Source organism: Lutra lutra, chromosome 1, assembly GCF_902655055.1.
Source record: "Lutra lutra chromosome 1, mLutLut1.2, whole genome shotgun sequence".
Classification (NCBI taxonomy): domain Eukaryota; kingdom Metazoa; phylum Chordata; class Mammalia; order Carnivora; family Mustelidae; genus Lutra; species Lutra lutra.
In genome coordinates, this window is record NC_062278.1 from 122,171,764 (window position 1) to 122,190,060 (window position 18,297).

Sequence of the window (18,297 nt, forward strand, 5' to 3'; positions counted from 1 at the left end):
GTTGGACTCTTCCTTAATACCATATAAAAACTAACTCAGCATGGATTAAAGACCTAAGTATAAGAGATAAAACTATAAATTTTTTAGAAGAATATATAGGAGAAAATCTTTATGACCTTGGATTTTGCAGTGGTTTAACTATGACATAAATAGCACAGGCAACAAAAGAAATATAGATGGGACCTCATCAAAATTTAAAATTCTTGTGCATCAAAGGATACAATCAACAGAATGAAAAGGCAACCCATAGAATAGGAGAAAATATTTATAATCATGTATTTGACAAAGGAATAATATCCAAAATATATAAAGAACCACTACAATTCAAAGACAACCCCCCAACAATCCAATTAAAAAATGGACAAAAGAATTCAAAGACATATCTCCAAAGAATTTATGTAAGTAATCAGTAAGCACATGAAAAAATGCTCAACATCCTTAGTTATCAGGGAAATGCAAATCAAAACCATAATGGAATATACTTCATACCCACTAAGATGGTCATTATAAAATTTAAAAATCCCAGAGAGTTAATAATGCTGACGAGAAACTTTTGGTTTCTGGTCTGTCATGTAAGAAGGTTGGAAATCATAACAAGTAGAGAGCTGAACAAACAAAAAATAATTCTTCTTAGGTCTGTGAGAGAAGTGATTTCACAGGGCAAACTGCTGTTTCCAATATTGGAGATAGATGAGTGGATACAGAGAATCATAACTTACCATAGCAGAAACCCAGAAGCAAAAGCACTAACCAGTGACAGCATAAGACAAACCAAACTGTAATTGACAAATTTATGGAAGCTCAGTATGGACAAGTCTGAGAATTAAATCCTTCAGAGGAACCCAGACATGGAGAGGGAGGGGTCCACACTTCTAAGCACCATTAGCTCAACTTCATTCTCATAGTGAAGATCAAAGTAGGAGGGGAACAAGTAGAAAATATGGTAGCTATTAATCCAACTATATCAATAATTACTTTTTTTTAAAAGATTTTATTTATTTATTTGACAGACAGAGATCACAAGTAGGCAGAGAGGCAGGCAGAGAGAGAGAGAGAGAGAGAGAGAGGAGGAAGCAGGCTCCCTGCAGAGCAGAGAGCCCAATGTGGGGCTCGATCCCAGGACCCTGGATCATGACCTGAGCCGAAGGCAGAGGCTTTAACCCACTGAGCCACCCAGGTGCCCCGTATCAATAATTACTTTCAATATCAGTGGTCTAAATGTGCCAAATTAAAACACAGATTTTCACAGTAAGTAAAAAACAAGACCCAACTCCATGTTACTTAGAGCAAGCACACTTTAGATATAAAGACACGCAGAAATTCAAAATAGATGGGTAGAGAAAGATATACTATGTTAACACTAATTTAAAGAGTAGCAGTAGTTATATTAATTTCAGGAAGAACAGACTTCAGAACAAAGAACATCATGAGGGATAAAGGAGCATTACATAATGATGAAGGAGTCTATTCTCCAAGAAAACATAATAATTTTTTTTTAAGATTTTATTTATCCATTTGACAGAGAGAGAGAGTGAGAGAGAGTGTGAGAGGGGAGAAGGTCAGAGGGAGAAGCAGACTCCCCATGGAGGTGGGAGCCTGATGCGGGACTCGATCCTGGGACTCCAGGGTCATGACCTGAGCCAAAGGCAGCGGCTTAACCAACTGAGCCACCCAGGCGGCCATGACATAATAATTTTTAGGGGCACCTGGGTGGCTCAGCGGGTTAAAGCCTCTGCCTTCGGCTCGGGTCGTGATCCCAGGGTCCTGGGATCGAGCCCCACATCGGGCTCTCTGCTCCTTGGGGAGTCTGCTTCCTTCTCTCTCTCTGCCTGCCTCTCTGACTACTTGGGATTCTGTCTGTCTGATAAGTAAATAAAATCTTAAAAAAAATAATTTTTAACATGTAGGCCCCTAACAACAGAGCAAAAAAATACATGAGGCAAATACTGATAGAACTGCAAAGAGAAATAGATGAATCCACTACTACAGTAGGAGCCTTCATTACCCTTCTATCAGAAATGGGCAAATCGGCAGGCAGAAAATCAGTGAGAGCACAGCTGAATTCAACAACACCATCAATCAAATTTGACATCTATAGACTACTTTAACAACAGAGAAATACACATCCTTCTCAAGCTCACGTGGAACATTCACCAAAAGAAAATATTCTAGACCATAAACCATATCTTAACAAATTTAAAAGAATAGAAATCACACATCTGATCTCACACCATGGTGGAATTAAACTAGAAACCAATAACAGAAAAATAACTGGAAAATCCTAAAATACTTGGAGATTAAACAACATACTTCTATATAACACAAGGGTCAAAAAAGAAATCTTAAAAATATTGGCAAAGATATGGAGAAGTTGAAACCTTTGTGCATTGCTAGTGAGAATGTAAATGGTGTAAACATTATGGAAACAGTCTGGTATTTCCTCTAAAAGTTTACCGTATGGTAATAATAGATTTTATCATATGACCCAGCAATTCCATTGCTAGATATAAACCCAACAGAGTTGAAAAAGGGACTCAAACAGATAACTGTATGCCAATATTCATAATGACATTGTTCACAATAGCCAAAAGGTAGAATCAACCCGAGTGTCTATCAATATGAACGAATGAATAGGTAAAATGTGGTATGTGGTATGTACATACAATGGAGCCTTATTCAGCTATTAAAAGCAAAGAAGTTTTGGTGCATGGTCTAACATGGATGGCCCTTGAAATCATTATGTTAAATGAAACACACACACACGACAAATATTGTATGATTCCAACCATATGAAGTGTCTAGAATATGCAAATTGATAGAAACAGAAAGTAGAATAGAGGTTATCAGGGACTGGAGGGTGATGGGGTATGGGGGAGTTGCTGCTTAACATGGATAGAGTTTCTACTGGGATGATGAAAAAGGTCCAGAAATAGTGGCAAGGGTTATCCAACACTGTGAATATACTAAATACTACTAAATTGTACACTGAAAAATGGTTAAAATGGTACATTTTATGTTATGTATGTTTTCCCACAATAGAAAAGTGGGAAAAAATTGATACAATAGAGAAAATTAAAGTGGAAGGAAAAGGGAGGAAACAGAAGAAAAAAGATAAATGTGAGAGAAACAAGCCAGGAAATCATAGAAATTTAACCACCATTGTTTTTTGTTGTTACTGTTTTGAGTGAGAGAGAGAGCACCAGTGCCGCATGAGGTGGGGCAGAGGGAGAAGGAGAGAGAGAATCTTAAGCAGGCTCCACACCCAGCATGGAGTCTGATGTAGGACTTCATCCCATGACTCTGAGATCATGACCTGAGCTGAAATCAAGAGTTGGTCACTGTTGGTCACTGAGCCACCAGGCGCCCCATCATTTTTTTTTTTTAATACTTCACAGAAACAACAAAATGGGGAGCTCTATGAAGTTAGAAAAGCTATCTGGATCAACCCTCCTTCTAAAAGTTCAGGAAAAAAAGTTCATGTCAAAATGAGCAACAGAAAATTATCAGGGTGAACTCTAATGAAAAGTTGCTTTAAAAAGGGAGTAAGAGGGACGCCTGGGTGGCTCAGTTGGTTAGGCGACTGCCTTCGGCTCAGGTCATGGTCCCGGCGTCCTGGGATCTAGTCCCATATCGGGTTCCTTGCTTGGCGGGGAGCCTGCTTCTCCCTCTGTCTCTGCCTGCCTCTCTGCCTACTTGTGATCTCTCTCTCTCTGACAAATAAATAAATAAAATCTTTAAAAAAAAAAAAAAAGGGAGTAAGAAACAGAATAATATCCCCACAATGAAAACGTGCCAGAAAGAAAGCTCAAAAACAGATCAAAGCTCTAATGTCCTAAAGGAGCTAAAAGACACTGAGAAAGTGATATAAGAATAACATACATACACCAGAATTAGAGAAACTAAAAAACTGGATCAGCACTCAAAGAAGAATTAGAATTAAAAAAAATTTTTTTGAGAAATAAAGATTAAACTATAAAGAACAAAAGAACAACTAAACACAAATAAAGCCCTAAAAGAAAGAGAAAGTAAAAAGGGGGGAAAGTTCTTTTTTTTTTTTTTAAAGATTGTATTTATTTATTTGATAGAGATCGCAAGTAGGCAGAGGGGCAGGCATAGAGAGAGGGGGAAAAAGGCCCCCTGCCAAGCAGGGAGCCTGATGTGGGTCTCCATGTGGGGCTTGATCCCAGGACCGTAGGATCATGACCTGAGCCGAAGGCAGAGGCTTTAACCCACTAAGCCACCCAGGCGCCCCAGGAGGGAAAATTTCAAAATAAGAAAGAAATGAAAAGGACTTGAGGGAAGGTGAAAAATATTGAAGACAGGCCAAAGAGGTCCAATATACAGATAATAGAAGTTCCTAGGGAAGCAATCCAAAGCAAGGGAACCAAGGGAACAGAACAAATATTAAAAACTATAATTAAAGAAAACTTTTCTGAAATTAAATGTATATATTTGAGGCTACATTTTGAAAGAACACACTTACTACCTGGGAAATATCAAACAAGAGTCACAACAAACATAGTCTTGTAAAATTACTGGGTTTAAAAAAAAAAGATAAAGTTCCTTGGGTATCTATGCAAAAAGAATCTAACTTACAAGTGAAAGACAAGCAGACTATATCAGACTTTTTGACAGCAATGCTTTATGCCATAAATAAGTTACAAAATGTATTTAAATTTTCAAGGAAAAAAATGCAAGCCGAGCATTTCTATCAGCAAAATGGACCTGCAAATGACACAGACAAATTGTAATTAATATGCAAAAACTCAGAGAATACTGTTCCCATAAGTCTTTCTTTTCCTAAGGAATCTACTAGAGGACAGGCTTTCACACCATCAAAATGACTAGATAGAAATAAGGAACTAATGGTGAATATTAAGTGTATATTTACCCATAAAACTATGATCAAATGAGTTAAATGAAAAATACGCAGTATGCAATGGCTATAGCAGTTAGTAATTTAGAAAGAGTACAACTATAATAAAATGGATACTATATGCAAAAAACTAACTTTTCAAGAATAATGATCAGTGGTGGTAGTATTACTTTGAAATTATTGTACATTTAATGTAAAATAAAGCAAGTAGTAAACATCAAATTAGTAAATATTCTAATTCCATTATCCTTGAGAACCAGAATTTTCCATGTGAAGGAAAGAAAGGGCAATATAATACAGAGGACGTTAAGTAAAAACCTTGTAGTCCTGAAATTGAATTCGAAATATTAGTAGGAACTCATGAAGTATTCTATCCTAGTTCTATCTTTTGAAGAGGCCTAGAAACAGTTACCGATCTGGTAGTAATGAACACCCCTAGTTCCCATATTATCATCTTAAAATGTCAAGAAAAGAATATAGAGCTTCTTGGAGAAATGGATGATTCCATGTTTAGGGCAAGAGATGTATCTGCTGAGCCTAGGACATCCTGCAGTATCAGGTAGCAAGGAAGCTATCTACCGGACAAAGATGGGACAGTTTGAGCTTTATAAGGATTAAAATCACAATAGATTGAATATCTATCAAATATCTTTAAATCCATGAGTTTTTAATAATATTAAGAAAGAAATTTACAGATTAGTTTCTGGGGATGACAGAATATCTTGCCAGATTATCTTGAAAACGGGTAAATTAAAGAAAGAAAGAAGCAAATATGTATCCACTTCCAATATGAATTTATCTCGTGGTAACCAAATACTAGATGAGAGGAAACATCTCCTTGTAAATATATTCAGCTAATTAAAAACCGAACGGCAAAATTAAAATATCATTTTGTTACTCTCACAGACTTCGTGGATGTAAGAATTGAGCCTTAACAGCTGCTAACCTTAGAAAAGAGCAAAACCAAATATCATGTGCCTCTTGACCAAAGAACACCCCTACCTATGGTCTTGTAAAAGGGATGAAACCTGTTTGATGAAGCCTCTGGGTCAGCTCCCAATTTCCAGGAAATGCAAAGGACAGGAATATGCTGAACTGCCCCATAGAAGTGCAATTCCCAGACTGGGAAACTCCACAGGTCAAAAGGCCTAAATTCTTTTTTTTTTTTTTTTAAGATTTTATTTATTTATTTGACAGAGAGAGATCACAAGTAGACGGAGAGGCAGGCAGAGAGAGAGGGAAGCAGGCTCCCCGCTGAGCAGAGAGCCCGATGCGGGACTCGATCCCAGGACCCTGAGATCATGACCTGAGCCGAAGGCAGCGGCTCAACCCACTGAGCCACCCAGGCGCCCCAAAAGGCCTAAATTCTTCAAATGATAATTTTAACAAAGACTTAAAAGGCACAGTTAGCTAAAAACAAAAGCAAAAACAAACAAACGGCAAGATGCACTTGGGAGATAATATTGTAAAGAAACTAGCAAAAGTGAGTCCATAAAAGCTGGGCTAGTGGTTGCTTTTGGGGAAAAAGGAGATGGGGGGGTTTAAATTTTATTTATTTATTTGAGAGAGAGAGAGAGCATGAGAGGAGGGAGGGTCAAAGAAGCAGACTGGATCATGATCTGAGCCAAAGGCAGTCACTTAACCAACTGAGCCACCCAGGCGCCCAGAATGGGGGTTCTTATTGGGCTGCGGCAATGGAGTCTTCCAGGATAGCTGAGAGAATTCTCTCTGTTGACTTGGGTGGTGACTGCAAAGATATTTACCTCACAATCCAAGTGAACAGATCAGGAAATTCTACAACAGATTTTGTTTCAGGTGCAAACTAAGTATTAGGTGAGCCAAAAAAAAAAGAATTAAAAAAAATTTTTTGTAGGTATCCTACAAACTAAAACAGAACAAAGGGAAGCTGTCAGAGGAACCCTGGAGCTAAAGTTTCAGAGAAGATGCCCAGGGTGGAAAAAAAAAAAAGTCCCATGGAACCTCATTTCACAGATATAAAAACTGAGTTCCAGAAACAATAAGGGTCTCTTGCAAGCTCCACAAAGCTAGTACCAGAAGCAGGTTTAACACCCAGGTCTGCCCACCTGGGGCTTTTGCCACCACAACACAGACTTTGCTTCCTTTACACTTCAATTATTTTCTTTCTCTCTCTCTCTCTCTCTTTTTTCAAGAAGTGGCTAGTTGAACTTTTTATGTTTCTCCAGAACATTCCCAAGAGGATGTTTCAAAGAATGCATTCAAAGTTGGATCTTCTGGGGAGAAAGAAGATGCAGAACTGCTTTCTCAGAGCTGGGGCTAGTTAGCCTGACAGTGGAGTTGGGTGGGAAATCCCAGTCTGCACTTTCCAGGGACTATCTCTAACCTTAGGGCACTTTCTCTTTGCCTTCTTTAGCTTCTTCCCCCTTCTCTCTCCCTCTTGCCTCTCTTTGATCTGATTGACTCTGGGTTTAGGAGACATGGATCATACTTGCATGTTTAAGCGTTTATAGTAACTGGGGGCACCTCGGTGGCTCAGATGGTTAGGCTTCAGCTCTTGATTTCAGCTCAGGTCACTATCTCAGGGTCTTGGAATAGAGCCCCAACTTGGGCTTCTTGCTGAGTTGTGGAGCCTGCTTGAGCTTCTCTTTCTTTCCCTCTCCCTCTGCCCCTCCCCCTGCTTGTGCACATGTTCTCTTTTTCTCTTTCTCTCAAATAAATAAATGAGTAAAATCTTTAAAAAGAAGTTCACAGTAACTGTATGTTAGGTACTTTCCTAAGAGCTTTACCCGCTGTATCTGTATTGAAGTCTCATATTCCTATGAGGCACTTACATTAACCCCATTTTAGAAGTAAGAAAACCAAGTAACAGATCACTTGCTCAAAGTGGTTGGGCAGCTAGAAAGTGTAGGGTTCACAGCTCCAGAATCTGCATTTTTTTTTTATCCTAGCCAATGCAACTTTGTATTTTTTTTCTTTCCTTCCTTCCTTCTCTTTCTTTTCTTTCTTTCTTTCCTTTTTCTTTTCTCTCTCTTTTTCTTTCTCTCTTTATTTATTTTACCTATTTATTTGACACACAAAGAGAGAGAGAGAGACCAAGCACAAGCAGGGGGAGCCGCAGAGGGAGAGGGAGAGGGAGAAGTAGGCTCCCCACTGAGCAGGGAGACCCATGCTGGGCCCAATCCCAGGACCCTGGGATCATGATCTGAGCCCAAGGTAGACACTTAACCACCTGAGCCACCTAGGCTCCCCTACAATTTTGTATTTCTTCAACTATTGAACAAAACTGCACATAACTTGTTCAATTTTAAAAGTGAGCGAGTTAAGTTTTTCACGATACTTTATCCAAAAAACAAAACTGTATTCTTTTGAGGGATCTACTCTATTCATTGTTCTTGATTGCAACATCAGAGAGAAAGGGAATTAATTTTGAAGTCTACGCTGCGTTTTTCCAGTGAGCAGTCCTTTTTTGTCCTGTACCTGGTGGTCTTACAGGCGAAAATACAAAACAAATCGAGACAACGCGTTGACCTCAGCCCAGAGAGCTGGGGCGGCGCGGCGTCTGGAGCTGGGTTGGCTCCGCGTTCTGGACTCCCGGCTCCGAGGAGCAGCGACGGTGGGCGTGGCGGGAAGGACCTCAGGTCCATTCCCGGAGCGCTATGCAAACGACATGCAAATCAGCGCGTGTGAGCCTCAGCCGGCCGTCCGAGTCCGACCCCAAGTGCCGCGCTCTCAGTGTCGGCACACTCTGCGCTTTCGCTCCTCGCTGTCGCACTTGCTCTGTCGCCGGCCGCTCACCCTTGTCCCCTCCGGCCCGCCCGGGACGCGCCTCACCGGCTCCCCGCACCGCCGGCTCTGCCGCCCGTGGCCGAGCGAGCCTGGGGCCCGCGCTGCGCGCCTGCAGCAGGGGCTCCCCGGCCGAGCGCGGTGCCTTGGCTACCCGGCCGCCTTCGCTGCGCGGGTGAGTGAGCCCGCCCCGCGCTTTTGTCCCGGCGCGGCCCCTGGGAGTCACTTTCCGAGGGTGGGGGTCGGAGGTAGGAACCCTTGCTCGGAAGCCTGCCCCGGGCTCCCCAGTTGGAGAGGGGCTCCTACGTGCGGCAAGAAGGATTTTTTTCGGGGGTGGGGGGAGGGTTGGCGTGCGGTGTAAGGGAAAGACCCCAGCGACTCCAGACAGCCAGGAGTTTTATTTTGGGGAGGTGAGGTGCTGGGAAATGGTGATGCAGTTGTTTCGATAGGCGTTATTCGAAAGGGGGTGCGTTCGATTTGAGGGGTGCTTATAGCGGAAGCCCTCAAGGAAGAAAGGTGGGCTCATCTCCCAGTTTCCTAGCTCTTTGCAGGAGGATTCAGGGTGCCACGTGAAGGTCCTCCCAATCCAAAAGTGAGTCTGGGAGAGTAAGGCAGTGGAGGCGGCCGTGGGGTCCCAGGCAAAACCAGGGCGTCGGGCTTTGCAGTCTTGCTCTCACTTACAGCCCCTTACTCAAGCCCCGCCCCTCCCTCTGCCTCCTTAGCTTCTACTGGGGTTCGGTGGCTGAGGGACCCTTGTTCACAGATTACTGTGGTTAGAGAATTTTGGTTAACGAGTTAGCTGTCAGGGGTTGAGGCAGAACACTTCTTTGGAACTCGTGGCTGCTAACACTCTTAGAGACCCCAAAGGACTGAATGTTTAGCGGTGGTACTGCAGAGGGGAAGTTGACTGATGGGGAGAGGTTTTCCAGGACATTTTTGGTTAGGGGAAGCACCCTATATTTCATAACCTGAAGGAAAAAGACCCAGGTCTTTGGGGCCTAGAGAGGGTAAAAGTAGCCACTTGCAATTCCTGGAGCTGGGGTGAGGTGGGGTGAGATGGGGTGAGGGGTATGTCCCCTCCACCAGCTTTTAGGTGCCTGCCCTAGAGCTTAATCCAACTTCTAAGTGGGGCTATGTGTTCTTCCCTGACTTAGTGGAATCCTTTATGTCAAAGTAAATAACTTGTCAATAAGTTGTCTCCAAATGGGGGGCTTGAGAGGACCCTCTGGGGAACCCCTGACAGTTCAAAGCATCAGGTATCCACAATGCCATAGTCTGGGGGAACTGTAGGTGCTTCTGGTAAACTTATTGGGTTCCTAAAGGGCATTTTGAGTTCTAGTAAAATAAAATATTTTGTTTTTATCCTTTTCTTTACCTCTCTTTTCTTTTCCCTTACATTCTTGACCTTCTTCCCTTCTCTCTTCTGCCAGCCTGTCTTTGTCTCTTCCTCACACTGCAGGGACTATGGTGGGTGATGCTACAGTGCCCTAGACCAGCATGGAATGTTCCCTTCCTGGTGTGCAGAGTGAGGTTCCCTCTTTGTCTCCCACCCTCAGTGGGCCAAGGGCCTTGAAGCCGAGCAGCTGGGGGCCTGGGGAGTTGGTTCTAGGTGGGGAGTGACTGGACACTGGATGCTGGATTGGGTAGTGAAGACTCGGGGGGACTTGCCCAAGAACCTTTTCACTAGGGTGTACATGTCTTTTCCTTCATTTATTGATGATACAAAACAATGCTGGTCCTCACACACCACGAGGCATGAGCCTGGAGAGCCACTCCGTGGTGGTGGAGGGTTTGTGCTGGTCCATCCTTTATCATTTGTTTTTTTTTTTTTTTTTTGGTGGGTCTGTTTGGTTTGGTTTGTGTGTGTGTGTGTGTGCGCGTGTGCGCACAAAAATGGCTAACTGAGGTGTGCCTGGGTGGCTCAGTGGGTTCAAGTCTCTGCCTTCCGCTCAGGTCATGATCCCAGGGTCCTGGGATCGAGCCCCGCATTGGGCTCTCTGCTCTGCAGGGAGCCTGCTTCCCCCTCTCTCTCTGCCTGCCTCTCTGCTTACTTGTGATCTCTTGTCTGTCAAATAAATAAATAAAATCTTAAAAAAAAAACAACAACAAAACCAAACAAACAAAAAACCCTGGCTAACTGAGGAGGGGGCTGGCTGGGGCCTTGTGGTAGTTTTTCTTCGTGTGAGGTTTGCAGATGCCCGCAGCAAGAGATGATTTTTCCAGGGGCCAGATCTCAGGGAGTATGTGCCAAGCAGGCTAGACCCTTGGGAAGTTCCTGGTCTAACTGGTAAGGTCAGGGTCAGGTGGGTGCACCTCCTGCCTGGAGCTTAGCAGACACACAGGTCCATTCACTGCAAGGCAGGGACCCCAAGCTGGCAGTTGTACGGGAGTCTGCTGGGAAGACTTGTCAGAAAATGAAGCTGATGGCAGTGCTGAGAAGAGAGGGGCTCTTGCAGTGCCGGAGATAAGGGAGGAATCTAGATCCTTCCCCAGGGGTCTTTACCAGCCTCAGAGGACTAGAAAGTGAACACTCTGGAGTCTTCGTGTACTCAGGGTCTACAAGAATGACCCCTTGCTGTTTCCCCCCAAAATATGAGTCTGTAGTAAAACTAGTTGGTTTTTTGGCTCTTTGCCTTTTAAGAGGCTCAGAATGCAGGTAGGGGTCCAGAGTACTCATGAACATGTGGAGTTTTATTTAGGATCTTTCTGGAAACAACACTTCTTGGTATTCTGGAAATATACACCAAGCCTACTTGGAAGCCTAGCTGCCCTTACCCCAGGTCAAACCAACACATGCAGGTTGGAAAGTTGTTCATTCCTAAAAGTTACCTGCCTACCCTTTCTGTAAATGTAGTACAGTTTAGAGAATAAGCCTTAGAAAGTAACTTCTCCCCGACCCCTGGAAGACATTGTCTTTGCCTATTGACTGCTGTGTCATTTTCCTCTGACTGGCAGAGGGTGCACCCAGAGAACCTTAGAGAGGACCATTGGCATGAGAAATGTACAAGAGGACACTTGGGTGGCACATGGGCTTGGAATCGAGGAACCATCCAGCACTAATAGCACTAATCCAGAATGAGGAGATTGCCCATGTCGCTGGATGGTTTACCTGCCATATGACTTCTGCCCCTTTCCCTACACTCCCTATTCTGTGCCCCACAGGCACAAGAGGGTGAATGTACTGGGCTGGGGTCTGCCGGGCCAGCCACTCACCTCTCCCACTTGTGCCATTCTGCAGATGAGCTCTGGCTTCCTATTTTTTTTTTTTAATTGAGCTTTGACTTCCTATTTTTCTATTCATTTTAAGCCAGAATATTGAGCAAATGCAATTCTCCCAGTCTCAAGGTGGGCAGACTTTGGCATTTGTCACTACGTACCAGCAGGTGCGTCCTTCCTGCTGTGTATGTACGTGGTGTGCCAGGGTTATGGCTCGTGTGAAATGGACAGTGGCAGCCAGCCCAGTGGGGCTGGGGCAGCAAGAGGGCCGTGAGCCTTACTCCCTCTTTGCAGCTCATGGGGATAAGGCTGGATTTCCAGATGCTCACACCACCGTATTTTTATTGTCCTTCTCACTGTCCTTTGATGTCTGAGGGTGAAGGCTTAGTGGGTACCCCACTAGGGAGCTGTGGGGATTTTTGTATAGATCCAGCTTCTCGGTTTTTCACACCATTGTCCCCATCCCCCCAGTGTTGGTACTCCCATCCCCTTCCTCCCCTCTCGTCTACTCTTGCGTCCTTAGAGAGAGCCCTCTGGAGACAAAAGGAATGAGGAGAGATTTCCCTTTCTTTTTAGATCTGCCTCTTTACCCCTGCCTCTACTCTGGGGCAACAGATCTGATGCTAATTTGTTAATCTAGGATCTTCTGAGTTATTGCTCATAATCTTTGGGGAACCAATCATCTGCAGTTATGGGTTTTCATAGTTGAGGATGCTTTTTGTAATTTTTGCCGTTTGTTTCCGGAGACTGAGATTTCTTTTCTTTCTTTCTTTTTTTAAAGATTTATTTATTTATTTATTTATTTATTTATTTATTTGACAGCCAGAGATCACAAGTAGGCAGAGAGGCAGGCAGAGAGAGAGAGGGGGAAGCAGGCTCCCTGCCAAGCAGAGAAGCCGATGTCGGGCTCGATGTGGGGCTTGATCCCAGGACCCTGGGATCATGACCTGAGCGGAAGGCAGAGGCTTAAACCCACGGAGCGCCCCTGGAGACTGAGATTTCTATTCAGAGTAGCTCTCCTTCAGATTTCTGGTAGGAGGAAGCAGCATGAGGGTATTGTGTGATCTTTGGTGTCAAACTTAGGTTCAGAGCCATTCACTCACTAGCTCTGGTTCTTGGGCATGGTACTTAACCTCTGTGAGTGACTTTGGTTTCCTCATCTGATGACGGGGGTGGTTATGAAAATTAAATGAATATATGAACATAAGAGGCACAGAAGAAGAAATAACTATTACCATACATACTGAGTAGTGTTCCCTCTGTCTCTGGAATGACCTGTACCTCAGCCAACAAACATTAATTACAGACCTGTCCTCCCTCTGGCCCTGTGGAGGTTTATGAAACAAAGGTGGTATGTCCAAGAGACTTTGGGTTCACGTGGGGGGAAAGCTAACATTTATGAAGAAGAAAACAGAGACAAGTTCCAGGTACAGACTGAAGGGAATTTAAGGGTAGCTGAACTTTCAGGGCCAGGATGGTCAGGGAAGGCCTCAAAGATGAGGGGGACGGAGGATGGGCGTGAGCAGGACCCTGAAGGGAGGCTGGGTACTAAGCGGCAGAGAGGAGGGTGGGAACACTTGGCTCGAGTGTCCAAAAGCTCCAGCTCCTCTTCTGTTGGAACCTGGAACGATACCTTTGACCCTGTGGTGAGCTCTCAACCATGCAGGCCTGCTTGTTCTGAGATTTATTGGGGGGATGGTTTTCATTCCAGGCTTGTTTTTCCCTCTGCTGCCCAGAATATTCTTGAAAAAATTTGTTTTAATTTTATACTGGATCACAAATAATGAGAAGCAAATCTACAGCCAACGTGAAAGCCCAGACCCATGGAAGACTTTTGGGTTCCCAGAGCTTTATGTCCTTTTCTGGTGCTTCATTTATGGTAGCTTATTTCCCAGTTCTGGAATGGCAGGCTTTAGGGCTGGAGGAGACCAGTCCAGCTGACACCTGCATCCCACTGAGGGGGGAACCCTGGTCTCAGAGGCCAAGCCGTTGGGTGGCAGAACTGGAAGCAGCCAGAGTTTCAATCACCCCACTCTGATGGGAGGGGGTAATGGGGTGCGAGGGCCTGACCTAGGCCAGAGGTCAGACTCAGTTTGGTTCCATCATCTGCACCTGGTTCTCCAGAGTCTGGAAGGCTGCCTTCTTTAGTCTAGGACTTGCTAGTGGGGTGAATTGAAATGCTGCACAAAAGATTCTAAGGGATTTCCCACCTGCCACTCTTTAAGAAGGCACTTTCTACTCATCCACCATCTTTGCAGGGGTTATAACCATTCTAATTTCTCTCCTGAACTTTATGCATTTTTCTAGCTGAGTGCTAAGCCTAGCCTTAGAACGTGCCCACGGTGGACTTCTTCCTACCCTTCCCCTTTTTCCACGTTAAGTTCCCATTCCATGCTTTCATATTAGTGTCAGTGGACTGACCCTTTGCTTCGCCACTGGTTGCTGAGCTTGTGGAAATGAATGTGTAAATGAGGAGGCAGCAGGTTGTTTCAGAGTGCCTGGGGGAACACAGCCCTTACCCTGTGACTTGCCCGGGTCTGCTCCCAAAAACTTGTCTTCACAGTGGGGCCCCTGGTGGGCGTGATGCAGTGAATGCACTTGTTCTTGACTTTACTCCATGGCCTTTCAACCAGTACTGTTTTAGGGAGTTCTTAGGCCTTTGGTTGTGACTGGGCAACCATCTAGGGCTCCTGCTGGTCGTAGATGACCATAGCCCCTCAGCCCCTCCTCCTGGAGACCTCTGGTTATCCCCCACAGAAAATCCCTTGGTTCTAACCAGACCTTGGAGTATTAACCATAGCCTCTCTGTGGCATAGCTTTGTTAACCGTTTTTTCTTTTAAAGATTTTATTTATTTATTTGAGAGAGAGAGAGAGAGAGCACAAGAACGAGCTGGGGAGCTCGATCCCAGGACCCCAAGATCATGACCAGAGGCTTAACCGATTGAGCCACCCAGCCACCCCAGCTTTGTTAATCTTAAAGCCCAGGCTGACTGCCTCACACCACCTTCAGAAACCTTCAGTGGCTCCCTGCTTCTCACAGGCCAATCTTAACCTGAAGCTCTAGAGCCTCCGTAATCTGACCTCCAAACCAGAGAGATTGGTTCACTCATTGTCCTTGAACCCAAAGTACACACTTCCCTCTCTTTATTTGGCTATGAGTATATCCTCTCCTGGAACATTCTTCACTCGCCTCTTTCACTAACAAGCCCTTCTATCCTTAAATATTTGTTCAGGGAATTCATTAAGTTCCCAATACCTGTCAGGCGCTGCCCCAACACGGAGTCTGCCTCTAACCTCTTCAGCTTCAAATTCTTAGCCTTATTCAGACTTCTGTAGCCATTAGTCCCTGCAAAACTCTTTCGGTAGTGACAAATCATTTATTATTATGGAATGTTTTTATCTTTTGTTTCATTTTTTTTTTTATGGCAAAATTTTAGATCTACAACTACACTGAAAAAACTTCAAAGGAAGGATGTGTCTCACGCCTCTATTTTCTCAGGCTGCGGATTCCAGAACTAGCTGATAACAAAGTCCCTTTGGGAGCCTTGTTTGCAAAATAATGCATGCCTCCCCAGTCGCCAGTCCAGATTACCTGGGTGGGGTCAGGGAATCTCTGTTTTGCCAGAGCTCCCCAGGTGTCAACCAGATTTGGGAATCAATTTTGGTGGCTTTTTCATTATGCAATTATTTCTGTGATTTGTATATTACGAAGGATTGTTAAAATTAACGAAACCAACTCAGGCTAGCTAATGAGGAAAACGTAATTGTTGTGTGGTGAAAGGAGATAACACTGCTATTTTCTTGATTCCAAGTCACCTTGGGCTATAAGATTCGTATCACTGTATAGTTTCTCAGGAATAAAGCACTTCTTTTAATATACAAAATTTTAGAACATTTTCTAAATGACAGCATGCCTTTATCCATAAAATTGTATGCCATTTTCCTCATCATTATCACAATCAAAATACAGAGACCCTTCTGAATTGTTTTTGTCTATTACAGTTAACATGCGATTTCAAGGTGAAAGGCTGTTTTTCATAATCTGTGTTCATGAGTTTTCAATGTTCACTCCTTTTTTTTTTTAAGATTTTATTTATTTATTTGACAGACAGATATCACAAGTAGGCAGAGAGGCAGGCAGAGAGAGAGAAGGGGAAGCAGGCTCCCCGCTGAGCAGAGAGCCCGCGGGGCTCCATCCCAGGACCCTGGGATCATGACCTGAGCGGAAGGCAGAGGCCTTAACCCACTGAGCCACCCAGGCGCCCCCAATGTTCACTCCTTCTTGAATTCCTGGGATAAGTTCTTGGGTAAATGCTTGGTCATGACGCATATGTATAGTTTTTTTTTTTTTTTAAATACCCTGTTGGCTTTGATTTTCTAATATTTTATTAGGTTTATTGCATTTATGGTCATAAGTGAGACCCATAACTATTGTCTTTGCTGTCCTTAGCCAGTTTTGTATGTGACCATGATTTTGACATCTTTAGCCTTTTGAGGGTTAACAGAATAATTCTCAGGAAAGTTAAATTATACCAGAGCTTTATCTACATTTCCTTTAGGTCAGACTTACAGTTCAGGTTTTTCTAGAAATAAATCATGTTGCTAAAAGTCAAATATCTTCCGAAAGTCAACTGGGAGCTTTGAAAAAATTATTGTTCAGTACCCAACTGATCATAGGTGGCACATGAGTCAGCAATACCAAATTTTCTTAGCTTTGAAAAAGTCTGTATTCTGGTAAATTGGGCAGTCCTTGCTGCTGTTTGATTCCCTTGCTTGACAAGAAGCAGGTGTTGTTTTAGATACGCAGTAACTTTTCAGTGCTGCCTCATGATGGAATCTTTTTAGAGACATTTTTTTCCTCAAGATTTTATTTATTTGAAAGAGAGAGAGAGAGAGAGCTCTGAGGGAGAGGGAGAAGCAGACTCCATGCTGAGCAGGGAGCCCGATATGGTACTGGATCCCAGGATCCTGGGATCATGACCTAAGCTGAAGGCAGATGCTTAACTGACTGAGCTATCCAGGCGCCCCTTTCTTTCTCATTTTTAAAAACTTGTGGTATAATTTACATGCAATAAAATCCACCCGTTTTAGAATACTGTTCTGAGTTCTGACAGCATATATAGTCTCATAAGCAACATCACAATGGAGATGCAGGTTTGGTTTCCCAGAAGATTGCCTCCTATGCTTTTGTAGTTAGCCCTTATCCTCCTGGAAGAGGGGCCACTGACCCAGTTTCTGTCCCTTTGGTTCTGCCTTTTCTGGAATGCCATATAATTGGATTGCTATGGTCTACAGCCTTTTTAGTCTGCCTTCTTCTACTTAGCACACCGTGTTTGAGATTCATCCATTTTGTTGGGTGCTCACTAAGTTGGCCCCTTTTTGCTGAGTTTTACTTCATTGTGTGGAAGTACCACAAGGTATTTATTCACAACTAAAGGACATTTGGGGTGTTTCCAGTTTGGGGTGTTTCCAGTTTGGGGTGATAATGAATAATTCACTCATATTAGCATACAGGTTTTTACGTGAACATAGATTTTCTTTTCCCTGGGGTGAATACCTAGGAGTGGGATTACTGATAGTAAAGTAAGTGTATTACAATAACATGTCAAACTGATTAAGTTTATTCCAAGTGGCTGTCTCTTTTTTTTTTTTTTTTTTTTTAAGATTTTATTCACTTATTTGACAGAGAGAGATCACAAGTAGACGGAGAGGCAGGCAGAGAGAGAGAGAGAGGGAAGCAGGCTTCCTGCTGAGCAGAGAGCCCGATGCGGGACTCGATCCCAGGACCCTGAGATCATGACCTGAGCCAAAGGCAGCGGCTTAACCCACTGAGCCACCCAGGCGCCCCCAAGTGGCTGTCTCTTTATGCATTCCCATTAGCAACGTGTAAGGGTATAGTTTCCACATCCTTGTCAGCACTTAGTATTTGACAGATTTAAAACATTTTAGATATTCTAATACATATAGCTTTATCCTTGGGGCTTTAATTTGGATTTCCTTAATGACACATGATAATGATGTTGAGCATCTTTGTTATTTGGCCTGTTTGCTATCTCTGTATCTTTGGTGAGGTATCTGTTTAAATCTCTTGCCTGGGTTTTAAAGGATTGTTTCCTTATGGTTGGGATTTGAGATATATATAATTCTTTTATATTCTGAACATGAGTCCTCTATCGGGTACCTGTTTGGCAAATATTTTCTGACTGTCTATGACTCGTCTTTTCATTCTCTCAACCATGTTTATTATTGCAGAGCAGAAGATTTTAATTTTAATAAAGTGTGATTTATCAATTTTTAAAAAATGTATTCTTTTGGTGTTGTATCTGAGAACTATTTGCCTAATACAAGGTCATTAAGATTTTCTCCAATATGTTTTTTGATTTTAAGTTTTTATTTTAATTCCAGTTAGTTAACATGCAGTGTTATATTAGTTTCAAGTGTA

General features: G+C 43.3%; 1 protein-coding gene across 1 annotated transcript in view; it reads left to right on the forward strand.

Moving 5' to 3' along the window:
- Nucleotides 1–2,362: 2,362 nt before the first annotated feature.
- LOC125101853 (uncharacterized) overlaps nt 2,363–18,297 on the forward strand; it is a 73,738-nt gene continuing 57,803 nt past the window's right edge. The window contains exons 1-2 of the mRNA XM_047732405.1: nt 2,363–2,433; nt 8,348–8,813. Coding sequence (XP_047588361.1) covers nt 2,363–2,433; nt 8,348–8,813 — 537 coding nt within the window. The remainder of the gene's footprint in view (nt 2,434–8,347; nt 8,814–18,297) is intronic.